General features: G+C 55.4%; 1 protein-coding gene and 1 non-coding gene across 6 annotated transcripts; one reads left to right on the forward strand and one right to left on the reverse strand.

Moving 5' to 3' along the window:
* Window positions 1-1,706: 1,706 nt before the first annotated feature.
* GAL3ST1 (galactose-3-O-sulfotransferase 1) lies at window positions 1,707-21,870 on the forward strand. Of its 5 annotated transcripts, none has more exons than XM_044929944.2 (3): window positions 1,707-1,858; window positions 16,743-16,882; window positions 17,658-21,870. In XM_044929944.2, the coding sequence occupies exons 2-3, from the start codon at window positions 16,752-16,754 to the stop codon at window positions 18,799-18,801; spliced, it is 1,275 nt and encodes a 424-aa protein (XP_044785879.2). In that variant the 5' UTR covers window positions 1,707-1,858; window positions 16,743-16,751; the 3' UTR covers window positions 18,802-21,870. The 5 variants fall into 5 exon arrangements, with proteins under 5 accessions (XP_044785879.2, XP_045019125.1, XP_045019126.1 ...); XM_045163190.1 differs by lacking the exon at window positions 1,707-1,858 and adding an exon at window positions 11,290-12,633; XM_045163191.1 differs by lacking the exon at window positions 1,707-1,858 and adding an exon at window positions 11,292-12,633 and having other exon boundaries at window positions 17,661-21,870.
* Window positions 5,204-5,275, reverse strand: TRNAS-GGA. The gene has a single exon. It is a non-coding gene; the product is annotated as a tRNA-Ser (tRNA).
* Window positions 21,871-23,636: the final 1,766 nt, after the last annotated feature.

The raw sequence follows: 23,636 nt of genomic DNA on the forward strand, positions 1-23,636 counted from the left end.
AGAGGGGCCGGTCACTGCCCAGACCCCTCTGGATGTCCGTGGACCCCACATTCCAGCCTGGAGACCTTTCCTCTGTGAAATGCTTCCTCACATGTAAGCTGAGAGTGGAAATTCTGGCGCCTTTGTCCCAGGGCCCTGTGGTGGGTTCAGTGACAGCGCTTTAGAGACTCGCTAGTATCAGGTGTGTCTGGTACGCAAAGTGCTCAGCGCACCCCCAGCGTGACTCTCATTTCCTGCTGCAGTCTGCCCCAGAGGTGAAAGCCAGTGTCTAAGCGTCTGTGGGGCCTGAGTGGAGGGTCCACGGCTTTACCTGGCGGGCTTGTGGGCAGAGCTGCCGGGGACCCCCAGTGTGGCTCTGCCAGCAGCCCGGCTTATAACCTGGGCCGGGCCATCCTTACAGCTTCCATTTGACTCTGGCAGTGCCCCATCTGGACTGCCAGTACCTCATGGCAGAGCCAGGGCCAAAATCAGGGGGCATGGGATGGTCACCTAATCCCCCCCAGGTCAGGCAGGGAGATTCTGAGCCTGCCCCAGCCCCGCTCTGTCTACTGTAGGCCGCGTACTGTCAGGAGCAGGGCCAGGGTGGGGACATGGGAGTTTGGAACTGGGCTTCTCCTTGCCCAAATCCGGGTGCCTGAGGGCCTTGGTCTTCCGCCCTTCACTCTGTAGAAGCGCCCGGGCTCTACAGAGGTCTTCAGGGCAGTGGCTTGAGACCCAGAATGTGCAGGGGGAGGCAGGAGCTTGGGCAGCCTCTCTGGCTGAGGCTGAGGAGAAGCCTGGGCTCCTGGCCCTCGCTGTGGGTGTCCAAAGTGAGCCATTCCACTGACATGCTTCCTAGTGGGGGAGGGGGGTCTTCTAGGGTCAGGGCCTCTGGAACCAAAGTCTGCAGCCTGAGGGAATACCTTGAGCGTGCTTGGGTGCATGTGCACCCCAGCGCCGTGGAGGCTGGAGAGCCAGCAAGCCCATCAGATACGGAAAAGTTCCTGGCAGTCATGCTGATGTGGAATTTTCCCCATTCCAGAGTCGCCCAGTAATGGCGGGGGCAGTGGGGCTCTGACGTGGCTTATGCCCCACTGGGTGACCGGCTGGTTTCGCACTGCCCACAGCTGGAGCTGAGCATTCCCAGCTCCAGGCGGGCATGAGTCCCCTTCCTTGGGCCTGATCCTCTGGGGTGAAGGAGGAAAGCCTAGGACTGGGAAAAGTCAGATCCTGAATGGGGTGCCCACATCCTGATGCACTGTGCCCTGCCGGGGACCTTGGGGAGGTGGGGTCAGCCCCTACTCCACATTTCAGATGCCAAAAAAACACGTGTCCTCAGTTTGCACTGACTCTGGAGCCAGAGGCCGTACCTTCCATTGAAGATAAGTTAAGCAACTAGAGTAGCCGCCTTCTCCCCAGAGCTGAGCTGCCCTCACCATCACCACGCCACCCCGTTCCCCAGGCACCCTCGAATCCCCTCCGGGGCCGGGAGATCGGCTGAGCCTCAGGGTCCGGCGGCGGGACAATGGCCCCGTTGGCGCATCCGAGACAAACGCGCCTTGTTGGGCCCGCGGCGGGGGCGCGACGCTGCGCCCCGGCGCGCTGAATGCGGCTTCTGTGCGCCCGGGGCGGGCGCGGAGGGCCGGGGAGGGGGCTGGGGCCCGGGGCACCCATTGGCCGCGGCGCCGGGGGGGCCGGGCCAGGCTGGCGGCCGCACCTGGCCGGAGCGGGTGCGGCGGCGGCGGCGGGGGCGGGAGCATGGTCCAGGCCCGGCCGAGAGGGGGGACCCGGCGGGTACGCCCCGCCGCCTTAGTAAGCGCCCGGGCGGCGCGGCCCGTGGCCGAAACTGCACGCCAAGCCCGAGAAGGACCGGGACAAGGTATGTCCTGGGGGCCCGGCACCCACCACCAGCTTGCGCCCTGCCTCAGTCTACCCACTGGGGTCCCGGCCGCGCTGTTCCACGCCTCGGAACTGGGGCTGCGTGCGCCAGACTCCGGACCCGAGAGGTACTCTACCGCTCCAGGGTCCGTGCGCCCATCCCGGCTGACAGAGGGTGGGAAGACTGGAGCCTGATGGGGAGCAGGTTGGTGCTCACCCGGCTCTTGTTTCTTCCCCCGGCTCCTGTTTCCAGGGTTTACCCAGTTCCTGACTTGGGGTGGGTGGGGCGGGAGCTGGGCTGGAGCTGGGTGTTCATTAATCATTAATCTTGGACACGGTGCCAGAGCCCTGGGGGGAGGAGAGGCGGGGATGTTCCCTCTTCCCACCAGCCCTCCCCAGAAGAGGGGCGGTCAGAGCAGGGGCTGGGCGTCAGGATAAAGGCTGGATCCCCCCTGCCTGTGGAAGGCCTCTGCCACTTAGCAGGCAAGGCCACCCAGGAAAGACGTGAGGGAGTGGGACAATCTCTGGGGTCCGAGAAGGGTCCCCTAGCTAAGCCAGCAATTCCCATGTTTCCTGGACCGGTGCTCAGAAAGGGGTCCAGCTTGGTCTGCCCACCTTGGTACCAAGCCAGTGCTTTGGTAGCAGCATAGAGAAAGGCTGTGGTCCCTTCACAGTGGGGACCCCCCTCCCACCTGCATAGAGCAGGAGAGGTGGCAGGCACACATCTGGCTGCAGTAACCCGGAGCAGCGGGAGGGAAGGCGAAAGGGCGGCAGGCCCGACACCTGATCACCTGGGTTGCCCAGGTGACAGGCGCCATGGAAATCCTCAGGACTACGGTCCAGATGGGAGAATCCAACCTCTCCCTTTACGAAGGCCCAGAGAGGGCAAGGCCATGGGCAGGCCTGAGCCCAAGCAGTCGCTGTGTGGCGGCACTGTACCTTACCCCTCAGAGGAGCCATAATTATTAACCCTGGGATCCCAGCGGGGACACGAACTTCAGACAGATTTAGGGACTTTCCTAGGGTCATACAGTTCAGATGTGGCTAAACAGACTCCAAATTCAGAGACGTGCCCGAGCCCCTGTTTCAGGACCCCAGCCTTGCTCAAGATCTCTCTCTTCTCTGCCCCTTTTTTGGGGTCCTAGCCTCTTCGAGTTGCCATGGCTGCCCCCAGCCCCCAGCTCAGGACCCCTCCCCCACGTGCCCCCCTAGCTCCCAGCTCTGCCTGACACATGAGGGGTGAGCAGGCTGCTACCCTGGGAGCAGAGACAACAGAGCCCTGTTCCCAGCTGCCACCTCGGGCTGCTTCCTCCCTGCTTCTAACTCAGGCAGAGCCCTTCCTGAAGGAAGCGCCCTGAGGACAAAGAAGTGTGCCCGGCTCTGGTGCATCCCTCCTCTGATGGGCGTGGGTCCAATCCAGCAAAGGGAGGAGTGTGTCCCTCCCTCTGGGCTCTAAGGGACTTGATCGTGTCAACCGGGTGAAAGCGGCAATGATTAACCTGGGAGAAGGATACACAGATGTCGGGATTCCAGGCATGGCAGCAGGCTTGTGAAGGGTTTTTTGCGCCCCTCGGACTGAGCAAGGAATATGGACCATCCCCATTTAGGAACCATACCCCACTCCAGACAGGGGAGGGCACGAGGGAGCAGAGCACCCACAGGGGTCAGTGGGCTGGGGTCGGGGGATCGCCTGTTGAGGAGCGATGGTTCAGAGGAAATGGGGGTCCAGAGGAAACCTCTCTCCTGCCCGCCAGCCCCAGGGCAGCGATGAGGTGTGGCTTGGGCACCCCCAGTAATATTGATCCCAGTAATGCCCAGACTTGCCATGGGACTCCAGGCAAGTCCTTCCCTCTCTGTGCCTTGGTTTTCTCAGATGTGAAATCTGGGACGTGGGGACCTTGGCTCTGGAGCATGGGAGGGATGTGGGTGCTGGAGTGGGGAGGGTGGCCCCAGGAGACCGCATTGGTGGGTGCTGCCTCTCCTGCCTGGTGGGTCTAGAAGGGTCAGGATAATAATCCGAGGTGTGTGCAAAGGGCTCTGCATGCCCCAGCCCGTTTGATCCTCATGGAAGGTCGTGGTATCCCCATTTGGTAGAAAACCTACGTTCAGAGAGGGGAGGTCACCTGCCCAAGGTGGCCCAGCTGGGGAGTGGTGGAGCCAGATTTCTAGCCAAACTTCTCCAGGATTAGCGAGGCAGGCAGGCAGATCCAGGGCATTGTACCTAGCAACTGCTCAGCTCCTTTTGAAAAACCTTTATATTTTACATATTGTTATGCAAATAAATGCATGACATATCTTTTAAAGAAACGTTTCAGTCACTCTAGAAGGTACAGAGGGTGGTACTGCCAATGCCCACACACTCACCTCTGGAGTTCTCAGGAGTTCTGAAGCTGACACAGAAGGGACTGACCGCTGGGTTAACCCGTGCTGCGCTACTCTTCAGTTAGGGCTGTTTTGGGGCGACTCAAATCTGTCATCAGGAGGGTTGGTGAGCTTGTCTGGATAAAGCAACGTCGGAAGACCTATGGGCAGAGCCTCAGAATGCCCAGCGTCGCAAAGCTAGCAGGTGACACCAAAGGTTATCTGTTGAGGTTGCAGGTGTGGTTACCATTAGGAGTCATGGAAACAGGAGACTCTGCAAGATCAGAAAATCTTCTGAGTCATCAAAGTACACTGACCTCTTCTTAGTCAGCTGCCAGACCCCCCACCTAGCTGCAGCCATCCCCCCAGCCAGGTGGGGGCGGTAGGAGCAAGCCGTCAGGGCTCCTTGACACATTCAGAGGTGGTTCTGCAAGTTGAAATGTTTCTCTGGTGAGCTTCCCCTTCTCTACTCCAGCACTCCACTACAGAGAGTCTCAGAGAGGAAGCTTTCAGATTCTCGCAAGTCAGTCCCCCAGCGCTCCTGGATGGAGAGCCAACCTTTCCATCTGCCCCTTCAACTGTGTGGCTCAGACTTTCCAGCTTCTTCTCTGTCCCAGACCCTTGCTGCTTCTCCCCTGCTTTTGGACACTGAGGTTCAGAGAGGGAAGCCTGCCTACCGAGGTCACACAGCGAGGTGGGGCATGGTTCAGACTAGCCACGGTTCCCTCCTCCTCCAGCCAGACGGCAGTTTTTCAAAATGGAAATATTGTTATTTTTCATGTTTTTCCAGAGTAATACAGACTCTTTGTAAAAACAAAATTATCTGTGTGTGAATATTATGTGTGTGTGAAAGTGAAAGTGAAGTCGCTCAGTCGTGTCCGACTCTTTGCGACCCCATGGACTGTAGCCTACCAGGCTCCTCCCTCCATGGGATTCTCCAGGCAAGATTACTGGAGTGGGTTGCCATTTCCTTTTCCAGGAGATCTTCCCAACCCAGGGATCGAACCCGGGTCTCCCGCATTCCAGGCAGACGCTTTAACCTCTGAGCCACCAGGGAAGCTTATACGTGTGTAGCTATGTATTTTTTTTTTTCACTTTATTATATGTTACAGACATCATTTTCATGAATACATATGGGATCATTGGATGTATGTCACATAATATATTCTGTAAAATACGTCTTCATTTAGGTGGTGGCGAGCCTTAACTGTGGCATGCAGATCTTTGCCGCAGTGTGTGGGCTTCTCTCGACTCGTGGCACACAGGGTGTAGAGCACGGGGGCTCAGAGCCTGTGTACTTAGTTTCCCTGCTCCTGGGCTTAGTTCCCCGGCCAGGGATCAAACCTGCATCCCCCGTATTGTAAGGCAGATTCTCAACCGCTTGAGCACCAGAGAAGTCCCTGTCACATGGTATGTTCAACCATCCCCTCCTGTTGGACACTGAGGTTGTCTCTGTTTTGCTCCTTTGCTAAACACCACTGCAATGGCCTTCCTTGTGCTCTGTGTCAGATCTCTTGTTTGTCCTCTTTGAACAAATTCCCATAGGTGGAAGTGCTGGGTCGGAGGCTGGACACTTTTAGAACTACGGTATTTGCTGTCAAATACGCATCCTGAGTGGGGCTTCCCTGGTGGTGCTAGGGGTAAAGAATCCGCCTGCCTGGGCAGGAGACGTAAGAGACCAGGGTTCGATCCCTGGGTCGGGAAGCTCCCCTGGAGGAGGACACGGCAACCCACGCCAGTGTTCTTGCCTGGAGAATCCCATGGACAGAGCTGCCTGGCAGGCTACAGTCCATGGGGTCACAGAGTTGGACATGACCGAAGCGACTTAGCACACGTGTACAGACACTGTATGTACGAGCACTGTAGGGAGAGTCTTTCTGCTCTCCTCTTAAAATCTCCTCCCGTGACCCTGTGAGATTCCCTTCCAACCACAGGAAACAGCTAGCTCTAGGCCACCCTCCCTCTGCCACGTCCCTGTTCCTGTATACCCACTGAACACACGGTGATGCCCATCGGTGGGGGAATGGGTTCAGAGGTCAGTGCTTCTACAAAATGTTCTGTAGACCATGGCTTTGGAGGCCCCTTATCTCCTTGGGGGCAGGGGGCTCTTCCCCTCCCTGTTCCCATAAGTGCAGAGTTCTTCTCCTTCCTCACATTTTCCCTGGTGACCCCATCTCCTCTTCTGGCCTCAGTTCCCACCTCTGTCCCCATGGCCCCCAGCCTCTCTCACCCGAGATCTCTCTCTTGCACTCAAAGCAGAGGTTCCTCTTGCACTTTGCACATTCTACAGGCACCCAGTACATCCCCCAGACTCAATGTATGCTAAACTGAAACTGACATTGTCCCCCTAACCCCAATACTAAACCCGCCCCTCTCTTAGCCTCCCCTTCTCAGGGACTAGCTCCGCTCCCAGCCAGCCAGTCACCTCCAGCAGGAATTTTTCCCCCCACCTTCACACCCCTCACCTACCGAATGCTGTCCATGCCATGATCTACGGGGGGTTCCAGTCCATCCCCAGACTTCTCCCTGGTCCAGGTCCCTTCACATCTGCACAGCCGTGACCACCACCATCTAGGTGTGCCTGCTTCTCCCACTCCTTCCCACCTCCACCGCTCATTCTTCATCCGGCAGCCTGATGGGAGCCTCATCTCCTCACTCCTCTGCTGAAGACCCTCCTAGGGCTTAAGGGTGTCCTCCTGCCCACAGGATCCAAGCCAGATTCCTTAGCACACTTCCCGAGGCCGTGCGTGTCCTGCCTGCCCCTGCCCCCATTCTGGCTGTGCTGCTGGTCTTCTTGATCACGCACCCAACCTCTGACAGGCACATGTACTGGACATTCCCAGCCAGGCTAGCCGTTTGTTAGCTTCTCATTTGCCCTGGGCCTTTGCACATGCTTTTCTCTCTGTCCGACTTATTCTGTATTAGTTAATGCTAGCTGCTGAAACAGATAAGCCCCAAGTTGGTTTTGTTTGTGTTTTGGCTGTACCGACTGCTTGCAGGATTTCTGATCTTCTTGTGGCATGCGGGGGTCTTTGATTGCAGCGTGTGAAGTCTTAGTTGCGGCCTGTGGGATCTAGTTCCCTGACCAGGAATCGAACCTGGGTCCCCAGCATAGGGATCGGAGTCTTAACCACTGGTCTGCCACGGGAGTCCCAAGTCCCACGTTTTAAAAGGCTTATTAACATAATGGCAGTTTTGTTGTCATTTTCCTGAATTTAATCAGACGTTTCATGATCAGAAATGCAGAGATCCGGGTTCCTCCCGCCTCCTGGCCTTGCCCATCTCCAGACCCACTCACCTAGCAGGTGGGAAGGGAGATCACAGAGATTGGCCCACTTAACCTCACCAGCTGTCATTTTGCTCATATTCCATTGGCTAGAATTCAGTCCCATGAGAACACTGAGCTGGAAGAAAGGATGGGAAAGGCAGTTTAGCCACTACCCCAAGGAGAAAGGGAACTAACTGCCTTTGGAAATAGTAAAGCATGCAGCAGCTTCTGCCAACAGAGTCCCATACCCCAGGAAGTTCTCCCTGGCCACCCCTGCTCCCGTCCCTCCAGGCTGGATCCGGTGTGTTCTCTGCACCAGGAAGCTCTGCCTGTGTGTCTCCATCAGAGCACCCGCAGCTGTCTGCCTGCACCTCTCTCGCCCCAGCCCTGAAAGCCTGGGCTCCGTGCGCTGGGCAGCCTGCACCCCAGTGCTGGGCGCTGTACAGGTGCTCAGTCAATACCTGCAGAACACCTGTGCTGCTGGCTCAGTGGTGGAGAATCCACCTGCCAATGCAGGAGACACGGGTTCGATCCCTGGCCCGGGAGGATCCCACATGCCATGCAGCAGCTAAGCTCCTGGGCCACAGCTGTTGAGCCTGTGCTCTAGAGTCTGGGAACCGCAGCTACTGAGCCCACGTGCTGCAACTACTGAAGCCCGCATGCCCTGGAGCCTGTGCTCCGCCTCAAAGAGAAGCCCGTGGGCCCCAACTAGAGAGCGGCCCCGGCTTGCCGCAGCTAGAGAAAAGCCCACGCGGCCACAAAGACCCAGCACGGCCGAAAAGAAACAAATAAAATCATACAAAAAAGAAATTTCCCATGGGGGCAGAACCAACCAGAGTCAGTGCCACTGACACCTGGGGAAGAGCCCCTCTGGCAAGGCTGAGGCACAGCGCCTGCAATCAACACTCGCACAGGGAAGGCTTGGCTCCGTGCAGCTGTTCTTTTTAAAATTTATTTTATTGAAGTATAGTTGATTTACAAGGTTGTGTTAGTTCCTGGTGTACAGAAAGGTGATTCAGTTATACACACACACACACACACACACATATATATTCTTTTTCCATTATATATATATATATTTTTCCATTATGGTTTATTACAGAACATGGACTATAGCTCCCTGTGCTATACAGCAGGACCTTGATGTTCATCCATTCTATATATAATAGCTCGCATCTTCTAATCCCAGACATCTCTCACTTTAGAAAATGCTTTTATTCATGTCTTTTCTTCATACTTCCCCAAACTGCTTACCAGTTCAGTTCAGTTCAGTCCAGTCCAGTCGCTCAGTCGTGTCTGACTCTTTGCGACCCCATGGACCGCAGCACGCCAGGCCTCCCTGTCCATCACCAACTGCCAGAGTTTACTCAAACTCATGTCCATTGAGTCAGTGATGCCATCCAACCATCTCATCCTCTGTCATCCCCTTCTCCCACCTTCAATCTTTCCCAGCATCAAGGTCTTTTCAAGTCAGTCTTTTCAAGTCAGTTCCTTACATCAGGTGGCCAAAGTATTGGATTTCAGCTTCAACATCAGTCCTTCCAATGAATATTCAGGACTGATCTCCTTTACGATGGACTGGCTGGATCTCCTTGCAGTCCAAGGGACTCTCAAGAGTCTTCTCCAACACCACACTTCAAAACATCAATTCTTCGGTACTCAGCTTTCTTTATAGTCCAACTCTGACATCCATGCATGACCACTGGAAAAAACAATGCCTTGACTAGATGGACCTTTGTCGGCAAAGTAATGTCTCTGCTTTTTAATATGCTATCGAGCATATCTGCTTATCTAGCATATCTAGTATATCTGCTTTTTAATACGCTAACTGCTTACCAAATATAGCACCAATCAGAGTAGTGTTTTGTATTGTAGTTTTTGAAAAAGCAATAAAAAGATCCAAAGTGCTTGAGATATCCATGACAGCCATGGAGTCATATTTCTTAATTACTACGTCAAGACGCTATTGTTTTATTGAGTTGCCCTTGTCTCAGATGTTAAACTCTCTTGACCTGTTGCTGCTGCTGCTGCTAAGTCGCTTCAGTCGTGTCCGACTCTGTGCGACCCCATAGATGGCAGCCCATCAGGCTCCCCCATCCCTGGGATTCTCCAGGCGAGAACACTGGAGTGGGTTGCCACATCGTGTTGTAATTAAAAGAGGAATTTGCTTTGAATCAGCGCTTGTTGGTTTTTCGATATCCTATACCACGGCTCAGTGGGTAAAGAATCCACCTGCAATGCAGCAGAAAGAAAAGGTGTGGGTTTGATCCTTGGGTCGGGAAGATCCGCTGGAGAGGGAAATGGCAACCCACTCCAGTATTCTCGCCTGAAAAGTCCCACGGACAGAAGAGCCTGGCAGGCTACAGGCCGAAGGGTCGCAGAGAGTCGGACACGACTGAGTGACTAAACACGTGCACGCATACCGTTCACTGTTTACGAAGCCTTAATAAAACGGCTGGCAGAGAGGAAGCTGTTCGGACTGTTATGTCTCTATTGTAGTTAGTTTTAAGTTGTGGGTCACTTATAACTGAAAAACTGGCTACTAGTAACTTGTTTTCATGTCCAGCCTCTAGACTAATTTTATGGGAGAGGAAAATGTACATTTCTGGAACCAAAATTGCATATGAAATGAACTGGTGTTGACGAGAGGATTAGAGTATTAGCATGCATTTGCATCTTTAGAATTTCATCTTTGTTTTTCTGGATATAAATGAATATATAATAAAAAAGTAGAAGTCTAGGTTATACTACACTGAAATGTCCCTCTATCTCTCCCAATTTATTTTATAGTCTGTTCCTTTGAGCGTCACTGGATCAGAAGTTTTCTTAGGCATCTTCTATCATTCTCAAATAATTTTCCTAACAAAACTCTTATCGGGTGATCATTCGCCATTCTAAAATGAAGGTTTTGTATGGTAAGTGCTTGTGGACATCGAACCCCAGCTAAAGGCCGGTTAATAAAGAACAGTGTGAAAATTAGTTGAATCAAAATAATTGAATCAAATTATACAACGCACTGTGGGAGAAGGCAACGGCACCCCACTCCATTACTGTTGCCTGGAAAATCTCATGGATGGAGGAGCCTGGTAGGCTGCAGTCCATGGGATCGCACCGAGTCGGACACGACTGAAGCGACTTAGCAGCAGCAGCATACAATGCACTGTATACACTGGCTACTAGAGCAGTGTTGTGGTCAAAGAGAAAATGCAGTGATCAAATTCCAAGTAGAACTATTAAGAGCAGAAGCAATGAGTAGATTTTCCCTTATGCTTGGCCTCAATCCTCTAGGACAAGAACAATATTTAGAAATATGAAAATTTCAGGTTAAAAAAAAAAGGTTTACTTGGCTGCACCAGGTCTTAACTGTGGCATATGGGATCTCTGGTTATAGCATGCGGGATCTAGTTCCCTGACCAGGGGTCGAACCTGGGCCCCCTGCACTGGGAGTGTATCCTCTTTGCCGCTGGACCACCAGGGAAGTTCCCAAACTTGCTTTAATTTTCCCGAAACTCTATGTTACTGATACATATGTGTGTAAATAAAATATTTACATGGCCCTTCTTACTAGATTCCCACTCCTCTCACAATTTCACTTCTTGCTCAAAAGCTAGCACTCCACTCCCACCTGGACGAGGATCTTACATCTGCCCCCCTACCTCCCGACTCTGGGCTTGTCACTTCCACTCCTTGCACCTCAGCTTTCTCGTCTACAGTACAGTGGGGGATAAAGAGGGCTCCCTGCAAAGGTTATGAGGGTGCGTGATGCATGGCGAGTCCTGAGCACAAGACTAGACTCTGGTCCAGAGTCCACGCTCCTAAACCTCCGTGTCTGCTGTTTGATGCCAGCCCTGGACTCGACTCAGCCCCCAGGGAGAGGAGGACTCTGGGCTTCCCCTGTTCCGTGGAAGCTGGGCGGGGCTCTGGGGGAAAGAACGCTGAGCACACAGGGTCAGATGCCTGCCGCTCCTTCGGAGGCACTGGCAGCTGCTCGGTTTATGAAAGTGCTCGCTATGGCATCACTGCCTGTCACAGTAGTGATTATTATCAATTGATGGTGATACTTCGGTCCCTAAAGCCCCATGCATGGGCCATGGTGGGGCTCTGGGCATCAGTGTTGAAGGAAGGATTTGGTGGGGTGTAGGGGGCAGGCTTTTCTGGGCACCCTCTGTCCATGAGCAACGCTGAGCAAGGATGAGAGATTCCAGTGCCTGGGCTGAGCCTGAGGGCCCCTAGACCCACCTGTTCCTACAGAGACTTTGGGAAGGATCTGCATCTCTGATCAGCCCAGATCCCTGGAGGCTGATCCAGGGGTGTCCTGTGCCACCACCTCACCGGGGGTGGAGGCAGGAGAGGCAGCATTTCTGTACCTTTTTGATGAAGAACCTGGAGCTCAGAGAGGTGAAGTCTCATCAGACTCGTCCTCCCAGTCCTGCTCAGGTACTTTGCCTCCAGGGGACCGTCCAGGTTGAGGTCCTGGCTCTCTGGGCTCTCCCAGCTTTTAGACCAACCTTGGTCTCCGGTCGTGCCTTGGGCATCTCGAAGACCTAGAGTTTGGTAAGTCCGTGTTTTGACTCTGGTTCTGTCTGCTCATGGCTAATTGTGTGACCTTGGACAGGTGAATTCACCTCTCTGAGCCTGGGTTTCTTTACCTGGGGAGTGGCTAACAGTAGTACCTGACTCAGAGGGCAGCTTTGAGACTTAACATGAGATGTGATTGGAGAAGCAATTAGCTTCCCCGCTCACCTGCCTTCATGTCCCTCCCATGGCCTTCAAGCCAGTCCCAGGCTCTCTGCAGGGCTCTGCGGCTGCCTATGTCCTTGGGCCAAGGACGCCGGGGACCTTGCTGAGCCCTTGGACGGAGGAGCTGCCGGGCTGCTGAGGTCCAGAGAGGGTCGGGGGGGACCACCCAGGGGGCAGAGGGCCAGGGCAGCACCCACAGTGTACAGGGATACTACAGGGATACGCCACCTGCTCTCCCCAGGGAGGGAACTCATGAATATTCACGGCCACTGAAGCAAGAGGGAGCCAGCCAGCACACTCCTGGGTGTCATTGGAGCGTTCAGGTTTCCCAGTGACCGCAGAGGCAGCCTGGGAGTCAGATGTGGCTCAGGCAGGGAGAGGGAAGGGGCAGCCAGACCTGGCCCCAGGTGAGTGTCTTCCTCTGCCCTGCGCATGGCCCCTGGGGGAGCAGGATGCCCTGGGATGGAGGCCTGCCTGCTGGTGGCGTCCTAGGCTGGAAGGCTCACCATCCTGGGCTTGGGCTCCCTGTGTAGATGCTGCGGAGGATGAGCCCCGTTTCCCCTTCGTTCCCTGGAGTCTGCTGGTCCAGCTGAACAGGAGGAGTGCTGGGTCTGGCTGGGAGCAAGCCGTCGGCACACATGGAGGGCGATCTGGCTGGGGTAACCCAGGAGGACAGGAATAGAGGGGGTGGGGTGGGGAGGGGGACGGTCTGCCCTGAGTGCCTGGGACTGTTCCACCATAGCAGAGGAGGGAGACTCAGGCTCTAGTCCTGTCTTTGCCACTGCTGTGCTGTGTGACCTTGATGGGGGCTCTGCCCTCTCTGAGCCTCAGCCTTCCGGAGGCACCGTTTTCCAAGATGGAGGCTTGGAGGCTTGGGCCGTGCTGCGATTGTGCTCGGTACCGCAAAGGCCTTAGGCTTCCCTGATGGTTGAGTGGTAAAGAATCTGCCGGCCAGGAGACATGGGTTCGATCCCTGAGAGGTGAAGATGCCCTGGAGGAGGAAATGGCAACCCACTCCAGTATTCTTGCCTGGAAAATGCCACGGACAGAGGAGTCTGGCAGGCTACAGTCCACGGGGTCGCAAAGAGCTGGACACGACTGAGCGACTAAGCCGCCACCACCACCTCATGGCCTCAGACCTGGGACTGTCAGCTGCCTGCAAGCCTCGGCCTTCTGTGAGGTCCAGCTGAGCACACCCTTTCCCCTCGGGCTGGGGCTGGGCCCGCGGCACGTTGGGCAGCAGCTGCCACGGACAGCCGGGAAGATGCACATTGCAAGCCAACAGATCACAGCTCGAATCCCAGTTCTGCCCCCTGCTTTGCGACCCAGAGCCTCAGTTATCCCCATCTGCAAAATAGGGGTGACAGTGGGGTCTGCCTCCGAGGACACCTGGGTGGAGAGTAAGTAAGACGCTCTGGAGAAGCCCCCGTCTCAGGGTCTGGCTCCTGGAGGGGCTCAGACGTGAATCCAGAGGGTGGCGAGGGCCCAAGGCCCAGCTCCTGACAGGGCAGGGCCCTGCTGGTTTTGAGGAAGCCAGAGTGGGAAATGAACGAATGAATGAGGGAAAGCCCTGATGGGGGTCAGAGGGCGGGCCTGGGCGGGGCCAGGCAGAGCCTGATTGGTGGTCCTGGGAGGCTGGTCTGCCCCCTGCTGCCTGACCTCTCCCAGAGCCTCACCAGCAGCCTCCCCTGAGTTCCGGAAGGTGCCCTGGTGAGTGGGCTCCTGAGACAGGGGTGGGCCCTGGGGGGAGTGAGTCGGAGGGCAGCAATCCAAACCCCCCCACATTTGAAAGTCAGAAACCGAGGCCCAGGCCCGCACTCAGGGCTTGGGCTCGAGTCTGAGGTTCTGGCCCAGCCCAGGACTGCCCTGTGGGACCCCAAGGAACAGGAGGCCGGTGGGGGCGCTTGAGGTGGGGGGCACATTTGCGCTTGGTTGGCAAGGGGGACCCACCCCGACGATGACAAGGACAGGACTTTGAGCAGGTTCCCACTCTCTTTGAGCGGCAACTCTGTGCCAGTCACTTTGCCTGGTCCATCTCTGGGGCGGGGCAGGGAGAGAGTTAGCACTACCAGCTTCCCCATTTTACAGATGAGAGACTGGGGCTCCGAAGGTTCCTGTGATGGAAACCCGGGCCTGGGGCTCCCGGGTCAGCCTCCCTCCCCTAGGCCTCTCTGTGACCAGACCATCGCGAGCTGACTTTCCCCACCTTGCAAGCTTTATCTATCCTTTAAATATAGTAAATACACGTTATTGCCTTTTTCTGATTAAAAAGTAATATATTCTCTTTAATAAAGAAATCCAACCCTTACAGAAATGCCAAATATAGAAGAGTATTTGCTCATATACCCCTTCCCTAGCTATGCAGAGGATACCACTGTTAAAACCTAGAAGACGCCCCTCCAGGGGTTTCTAACTGGGTCTGTGTGTATTTACCATCACCTATATGGATTTGGTGGCATGCTGTCCCAGAACTTCTTTTTTCATGTTAGTAGATCATGGTGTGTTTTTGAGCCAGTCCATTCAGCTCCACCTTGTTTTTCTTTTTCTTTCTTTTTTTTTTTTCTGTTAAAGCAGGTACAGATGCCTTGGTTTGGGAATGGGCCTTGGTTTGTGCAGTGAATTCCCTGCTGATGGACACTGATGTGGTTTCTTTTTTTCTGACCAAACTGCTGTGAACACCCTTACTTGGGTGACTTTCCCCAAGTCTTTCTGAAGAAGAGTTAGAACTGGCAGGGTTTCTACAGTCTTTCCTTTGAAAGGAGAACCCTCCAGAAACACTCTCCTTCCCTCCCGACCCTGTCTACCTTGCCCACCTGAGAGTGGACAGAGATATGTCCTTGTCACCAGGGAAGCCAGGTTCCCTCCGGCTAGTCCTTTCCTGTGAGAGCACTTTCTAGATGATCAGCGGGGGACTGAGGGACTGGTCAGGTAGGCCTGGAATGCCCCTTCTCTGGGAAAGGTTTGTGGGTGCCTCCGGTCACTCTCCCAGGGGTTCTCCTCCAGGCTGGCCGGCTGGCCTCTGGCCCCAGGGTCAGTGGTGACGTGCCGTGTGTGTGATCGCGGGCGGCATGGATGGCCTCTCCTGGCCTCCAGCACCCGGGGCCCAGTGCAGCCCGGAATGGAAAGTTTGGGACGTTGGCTTTGCAGCTAAGGGGCCATGAGAAGGTCCCTGAGTCCCAGCTCTGTCCTGGACCCGCACAGCTCTGCCTGAACAGCCCCCATTTCAGCTCAGGCCGCAGCCCCCTGCTGACAGGGTCACCACAGTCTGACCTAGAAGCTAGCCCCCAAATGAAAAACCAGGAAAGTGAAAAGTGAAGTGAAGTCACTCAGTCGTGTCCGATTCTTTATGACCCCATGGACTGTAGCCTACCAGACTCCTTCGTCCGTGGGATTTTCCAGGCAAGGGCACTGGAGTGGGTTGCCATTTCCTTCTCCAGGGGATCTTCCCAACCCTGGGATCGAACCCTGGTCTCCTGCATTTCAGGCAGACGCTTTACTGTCTTGAGCCACCAGGGACTGAAAAGTAAGACCAGGCTGCTGCTGAAAAAGGCTGTGACCAAGGGAGAATTTCAGGGTGAATGGGCTGCTCCAGCTCCTGGGCTGCCTGCTACTCAGCCTGAGGTCACAGACTGGTCTCAAGGCGCACAGGTGCCCCCTGTAGACACAGTCCAGCGGTTCCCTGCTGAGAGCTGGAGCACTCATCCGGCCCCCGGACATCTAGTTAAATCTGATATTCAGAGAAATACGGAATAATTTTTAGTATAAGTATATCCTAGGCATTATTTGGGACATACAGATAACTGAAAACATTTGTGGTTCACCTGCAATTCAGACTTAACCTGGTTGACCCAGCCTGCCAGCAGCTGGAGAAGAGGCAGAAATGTGGGCAGAGGCCTGTGTGATCTGAGTCTTCTCCTTCCTCCCTCTGAGCCTCAGTTTCTCCACCTGGTCCCCTACAGACCCCATGGGAACAGGAGCCAGTGTGGAGAGACAAGGAGCTCAGCCGCTCACTGGACGGCTGGGAAGGGTGGCAGGGGGGCCAGGCAGGTTGGCTGAACCTTCAGAAAGATGAGAGACTCAGGCCCCAGGGCCCTCTCTGTAGATACCCCTGGCCCAGGCCTGGGGGTACAGGGCACTAGGAAAGGGTCTTCTTTCCCTTGTTTTATTTAGACGATTTCATTATGAAGCCCAGAAAGGTCTACAAATAAATAAAACAGATAACACCCACATACCCACCCCTCAGCTCACAAATGAAAACTGACCCAGGCAGCAGAGCCTTCCCCTGCCGCTCGCCCCAGCCTTTCTTGGTGTTGGCTTTGTCCACCGTGTCCATCTGCAGCCCAGATGCTGTCCTTATCTGGACTGCTGAGGTGGGGGTGGCCACAGAGCTGGCGAAGGCAGGTCCCAGATTTAAAAGCTGCCTCTCAAGCCAGCCAAGCCGGGGATGGTGGTGAGGGCTCCCTGGGGCCGGCCTCCTAACACGTGCCCTGTTCTGCACCCCCACCCACCCTTGCAGGTGTCTGAGATGCCGCTGCCACAGAAGAAGCGCTGGGAGTCCATGGCCAAGGGGCTGGTGCTGGGAGCACTCTTCACCAGCTTCCTGCTACTGCTGTACTCCTATGCCGTGCCCCCGCTGTACACTGGCCTGGCTTCCACGTGAGTGGCCCTGCTGGGCGGCTGAGGGCTGGGGGTAGCAGAGGGTTGGCTCCTACTCTCATGACAAGGGCTACCTCCTGGGTCGCCACCCTGTGACCTGCATCATGCTATTTGGGGTAGAAGTCCCACTGAAGGCAGGGAACTCACTGTGGAACCCTGAGCCTCGGTGTCCTCATCTGTGAAGTGGGTGTGCTAACACAGCCGGACATGGAGCGTAAGAATAAAATATCAGCATCTGCATGGTGGGCTCCAGCAGGGCCGGGAGGTGGGGATGCCCAGTCCAAGAGCACTCGGCTGGCACAGGCCTGGATTCAAACTGCGGTCTGCCTGCCTCCAAGCCTGGCTCCTAACCATGAGGTCATCCTGCCTCCCCATTGGGCTGATCACCTACCCAAGCCTGTGCCCTTAGTTGGAGGTATTAAGTCGAACTAGAGGAAATGCCCATTTTTGCATGCAGGGTTTCATGTGGTCCAGCCTAATACGAACTCATGATAAATGTACATCACAGTGGCCACGAATGAGACTTGTTCTTGTCCTCACAGCAACACCACAAAGAGGGTTACTGTCCCCATTTCACAGAAGAGGAAAGTAAGGCCAGATAGGCCAAACCACTGGCCTAAGCCTTGCAACCTGGAACACAGGCCCATCTGGTCCCCCGGCTCCCTGACCATGGCGAGTCCCTGGGGTACCCCCCTCCCAGCCAGCTGCTCTGCAGACCCGGGGTGGAGGGGCCGGCAGGCCGAATCCTGAGGCTCTGCCACCCCTCCATCCCCAGCAGGACCCCCGAGGGCGCGGCTCCCTGCTCTCCGGCCCCGAGTGATACAGAGGCTCCCACCTCGGCCAACGGCTCTGCGGGAGGCTGCCAGCCGCGGCGGGACATCGTGTTCATGAAGACGCACAAGACGGCCAGCAGCACGCTGCTCAACATCCTGTTCCGCTTCGGCCAGAAGCACGGGCTCAAGTTCGCCTTCCCCAACGGCCGCAACGACTTCGACTACCCCGCCTTCTTCGCGCGCAGCCTGGTGCAGGACTACCGGCCCGGGGCCTGCTTCAACATCATCTGCAACCACATGCGCTTCCACTACGACGAGGTGCGGGGCCTGGTGGCGCCCAACGCCACCTTCATCACCGTGCTCCGCGACCCCGCCCGCCTCTTCGAGTCCTCCTTCCACTACTTCGGCTCCGTGGTGCCCTTCACGTGGAAGCTCTCGGGCCGCGACAAGCTGGCCGAGTTCCTGCAGGACCCCGACCGCTACTACGACCCCCGCGGCTACAACGCCCACTACCTCCGCAACCTGCTCTTCTTCGACCTGGGCTACGACAGCGACCTGGACCCCGGCAGCCCGCAGGTGCAGGAGCACATCCTGGAGGTGGAGCGCCGCTTCCACCTGGTGCTGCTGCAGGAGTACTTCGACGAGTCGCTCGTGCTGCTCAAGGACCTGCTGTGCTGGGAGCTGGAGGACGTGCTCTACTTCAAGCTCAACGCCCGCCGCGCCTCGGCCGTGCCGCGCCTCTCGGGCGAGCTGTACCGGCGCGCCACGGCCTGGAACGTGCTAGATGCACGCCTCTACCGCCACTTCAATGCCAGCTTCTGGCGCAAAGTGGAGGCCTTCGGGCACGAGCGCATGGCTCGCGAGGTGGCCGCCCTGCGGCGCGCCAACGAGCGCATGCGCCGCATCTGCATCGACGGCGGCCGCGCGGTGGACGCGGCGGCCATCCAGGACTCGGCCATGCAGCCCTGGCAGCCGCTGGGCGTCAAGTCCATCCTGGGCTACAACCTCAAGAAGAGCATCGGGCAGCGGCATGCGCAGCTCTGCCGGCGCATGCTCACGCCAGAGATCCAGTACCTGATGGACCTGGGCGCCAACCTGTGGTTCATCAAGCTCTGCAAGTTCATCCGGGACTTCCTGCGGTGGTGACGCCAGGGCGCCCGCCGAAGAGGGCCCGGCGGGGGTCTCGCCGGCCATCCCTCTGCGGCCTCTCTTGGTGCCACCCCAGTTCCTGGGGTGAGGTGGGGCTGTTCGCAGGGATGCCACCAGCCAAGGACTGGGCCCACGGAACACAGGACCTAACTGAGAGCAGTATTTGACTAATTAGAGTTGTTGTTGTTGTTTAATTAAATCCCCCTACCCTCCACCCAAAAAGAATGTTCTATTTTCTGGCTCCCCTTAAATGGGAGACTTCAGAAGTAAAGGAATTTGATGTGTTTTTGTTAATCAGCCTCAGTGGTGCTGACTGGCGCGGCCCTGGTGTGTGTGTGTGTGTGGGGTGTGACTGGTGGGGATTGAGGGACCCCAAGGGAGTGCAGTGGGCACCTGCGGACAGAGCCCAGGGGTTCAGAGCCCAGGGGTGGGGCGGGGTTTGGTGTGTATCTGTCACATGCTGAAGCCCTTTGTGTTTGAAGGACTCCCGTGAGGTCCCAAGACCTAGAAGATCATGTGGGGGTGTGTGTGTGTGCATGAGAGTGACAGGGAGGTGGGGAGCACTTAGCAGGCCCTGGACCCAGGCTAAGGGCTCCTCCCCCAATCTCATCAGTCCTCACAATAACCCTTTGAGATAGGCGCAGTCGCCATCCCATATATGCATGTGGGACTGACCTTCTGAAAACAGAACGAATTGCTTGAGATTTACGTTGCAGGATGAATCAGACCCCGGTACTAAACCATCTCCCCAGGATCCCAAACCCTTTCCACAGCCAATGTCTGTTCACCCTGTCCCTGCCGGCTCCCTCTCCCCCACTGACCTCTCCAGGCTGCCTCATCCTCTGCTTGTGCTCCAAGCCTCCCTCGGTCCTGGATTTCCCCTCCCATCCTAGGGTTCAATTATCCAAAAAAAAAAAAAAAAAGGTATTTATTAGCTGTCCGTTGTGCACCCCAGCCTTGAGCTGGTCCTGAGCAGACAGCACTCAGCAAGATGACCCAGGCCCTGCTGGAGCTCACGTCCAGAGAGCAGCCATGCACGTCAAGTGTGATCAATCAGGGTGGGGATTTGTCAGCTCAAACCACCTGCCTCCCTAGGCGTCCTCAAGGGGACAAAGGCCCTTCCTTAGGTCTCTCACCAGGAGCCAGCAGCCAGATGTGGAAGGCAGAAATTGCAGCCAGGGGACTCCTGGAGACCTGTTTGTGCCAGGCTCCAAACCAAGTGCTTATATATCTTATCTGAATATGTACAGCATCGTAGCTTTAGAGACCAAAGTTCAGAGAGGTTAAGTGACCTTCCCAAGGTCACACAGCTAAGAGTGCCAGGGTCAGAATTCGAAGCCAGATAAGTCAGCCCGATTGATCACTCACCTCCCTGGGCTTGAGTCAGTCCTCCTCCTGGAGTGAGCTTCTGGTCCAAGCAGGGTAAGAAGGAGTGAGGGTGACCGACTGTTTCAGTTCCTGGGGCCGACCCGGTTTCAGCCCTGAAAGCTCCACACTTCAGCAAACGCCTCAGCCCTGGGCAACCAGGACTTCCGGTCGGCAGGGACCGGTTTGACCCCACCAACCGCCTGGGGCTACTGCCTGCACCCTCATAGTGTTCCTTGTAGCAAGAGATTAGCACACCCTCGGAGTCTTTATTTTATTCATAAGGAGAGATATAAGCGAAAATAAATAAAACTGACAATAGCTAGGTGATTTGCAGGAAATGCTGTAACTGACCCCACATTTATTAGAGAATTTTCCCTCCGTTTATTAATCAGAGAGAGATGTGACTGAGTGCAATATTATAACTTTCTGGCTCGTGGAACCCCGTAATTCTATTTCCGTGGAACCCTAAGGGCCTAGAAATGCCAATACTAACCTGATATATTATTTCATTATTTATTATTATGAATATTGGCACTTTTAGGCCCTTTAGGGGATCCAAGGAGAACAAATCTGGCCGTTAGCAGATGCTAAGAACATAAATTACTTTATTAGCATTGATCATCTGCCTGGTTTGTTTTCAAATCAGTATAGTTCTTAACTCACATATTAACATAATTAACATTTTGATCATGAGTAGTTGCCAGATGCTGGGCAACCAGCCTGTGCCCAGCACTGTGCCACGTGGGAACACGCACAATAGCCTTTGCTGCCCCGAGAAGGTGATGGAGACGCAGAGAAGCAGAGCCGCCAGCCCAGGGTCACCCAGTCAGCCAACCAGAGAGGCAGGACGCAAACCCAGGTCAGTCAGCTGCCAAGCTGGTGCTCGCAGCCCCCAGACCTTCAGCACCTTCCAGTTGGCCACCTCAGCCTCAGGACTGAAGGGCTTTTCCGTGGCGGGTCAAATAGGTCTCCAAGCGGCTCTGCAAGGGGGTCGCCTTCAGGAAGCGGACTGCTCTTGCTACACCTGGACAGCAGAGGGCGCCATGGTACCGAGTTTAGTCTCTTCGGGTTCTGCCGTAACTGGCCAGAGGGGGCGACCCGTAGGCCAGACCCGTGAAAGCCGTGGCAGGGATCAAGGCTGCCCCCAGGGGGACATTCAGTGAAACCACTTGTTCCTCTCTTATGCTGAACTGTATCCCCTGAAAAGACATGCTGGAGTCCTACCTCGCAGTTCCCTGTGACTGGCGTTTGGAAACAGGGTCTTTGTACATATAACACGCAGAGACGAGGTCCTCGGTGTGGACCCTAATCCAACATGGCTGGTGTCCTGATGAGACGTGGGAGTGTCATGTGAACACACATGGACGCACAGGGACCGCGCCACGCGAAGATAGGCAGAGGTTGGCGTGATGCAGCTGCCAACCTAGGAACGCCAAGGGTGACGGCCACCTCCGGAAGCTAAGAGGCAATGAAGGATTCTCCCAGAGTTTCAGAGGGAACGTGGCCCCGTGATGTCAGACTTCCAGCCTCCAGATCTGTGAAAGAATAAACTCCTGTTGTTTGAAGCCACCCAGTCTGTTGGGACTTTGTTAAGGCAGCCCCAGGGCACTAACACACTCTCCCGGGTCAGGACTCTGCCCCTCACCTGGGCCCCTCCTTTCGTCCCTCCCTCAGGCTCGCCCCTAAGAGCCCCCCTCCGCCTGTAGCCAGAGGCCATCCTCTGCTCCGAGCCCCTCCCCCAGCATGGTCCCTGCATCCCCTTCACGAGAAACCAGGCAGCCGCATGCCTCTGGGGCTTCGCACATGCTGTTCCTATGGTGTAAAGCCCCCTTCCCTTTGCAGGCCTCACACTGTTACGTGTTTTCAAAGCACGCTCTGCCTTCTGTCTCTGGGCACCCTTCTCTGACAACCCAGTCCCCAGGCTGGTTCAGGGCCTCCGGGCTGCACATCTCAGCTCGGCTAGCCCAGGGTCAGAGCCGTGGATCTGCCTGTCTGCGAGGCCCCTCCAGGCCAGGGCCTGGGTCTTATGGACACAGCCAGCCTCCAGTGGCCAGGCCAGTGCCTGACACACAGTCAGCTCTTAATAAATGTTGAAAGACAGAGGAAAGGGTCCAGTGATTAGGATTCCACACTTCCATGGCAGGGGCGTGGGTGCAAATCTTGGGACTAAGATCCTGCAGGCTGCATGGTCGAGAAAAAGGAAAATAGGGAGAAAAATGGGAAGGAAGAGAAGAAAGGAGGTAGGGAGAAGGTGAAAAAGAGGGAGAGCCAATAGGGCAGCGGGAAGAGAGGGAGCTATTTCACCCTTGAGGGCCTACTCCACACCTGTCCTAACTGACCTGGTCCCTTATCCCTGCGGAGGCTAACACCTTAGCCAAGGCACAGGAGTGCAGGGCTGGTTTCATTAGCAGAGAACTCACGTGACCCTGGGGCGGGGCCCAGTCAGGGGGCAAGTTGAGGCAGGGAGTCTGAAGAGGGGGTGCCCCTCGGCACCCCCAGGCACCAGAGACCCATATAAGAACCGAAAAGGGAGAGGCGGCCCCTTCCAGCTTCCCTTGCCATCACTTCTTTCAGATCAGATCAAATCAGTCGCTCAGTCGTGTCCGACTCTTTGCGACCACATGAATCCCAGCACGCCAGGCCTCCCTGTCCATCACCAACTCCCGGAGTTCACTCAGACTCATGTACATCGAGTCAGTGATGCCATCCAGCCATCTCATCCTCTGTCGTCCCCTTCTCCTCCTGCCCCCAATCCCTCCCAGCATCAGAGTCTTTTCCAATGAGTCAACTCTTCGCATGAGGTGGCCAAAGTACTGGAGCTTCAGCTTTAGCATGATTCCTTCCAAAGAAATCCCAGGGCTGATCTCCTTAGAATGGACTGGTTGGTTCTCCTTACAGTCCAAGGGACTCTCAAGAGTCTTCTCCAACACCACAGTTCAAAAGCATCCATTCTTCGGCGCTCAGCCTTCTTCACAGTCCAACTCGCACATCCATACGTGACCACAAGAAAAACCATAGCCTTGACTAGACGAACCTTTGTTGGCAAAGTAATGTCTCTGCTTTTGAATATGCTATCTAGGTTGGTCATAAGTTTCCTTCCAAGGAGTAAGCGTCTTTTAATTTCATGGCTGCAGTCACCATCTGCAGTGATTTTGGAGCCCAGAAAAATAAAGTCTGACACTGTTTCCACTGTTTCCCCATCTATTTCCCATGAAGTGATGGGACCGGATGCCATGATCTTCCTTTTCTGAATGTTGAGCTTTAAGCCAACTTTTTCACTCTCCACTTTCACCTTCATCAAGAGGCTTTTGAGTTCCTCTTCACTTTCTGCCATAAGGGTGGTGTCATCTGCATATCTGAGGTTATTGATAGTTCTCCCGGAAATCTTGATTCCAGCTTGTGTTTCTTCCAGTCCAGCGTTTCTCATGATGTACTCTGCATATAGGTTAAATAAACAGGGTGAC

Source organism: Bubalus bubalis, chromosome 17 (assembly GCF_019923935.1).
Source record: "Bubalus bubalis isolate 160015118507 breed Murrah chromosome 17, NDDB_SH_1, whole genome shotgun sequence".
Lineage (NCBI taxonomy): Eukaryota > Metazoa > Chordata > Mammalia > Artiodactyla > Bovidae > Bubalus > Bubalus bubalis.

Excerpts from the sequence above, each read along its gene's own strand:
- GAL3ST1 (XM_045163190.1), top strand. The coding sequence starts at position 12,586 with ATGTGGCTCAGGCAGGGAGAGGGAAGGGGCAGCCAGACCTGGCCCCAG. Across the intron at positions 12,634-16,742 it reads GCAGCCAGACCTGGCCCCAG|GTGTCTGAGATGCCGCTGCC; the intron begins GTGAGTGTCTTC and ends CCACCCTTGCAG. Across the intron at positions 16,883-17,657 it reads TACACTGGCCTGGCTTCCAC|CAGGACCCCCGAGGGCGCGG; the intron begins GTGAGTGGCCCT and ends CTCCATCCCCAG.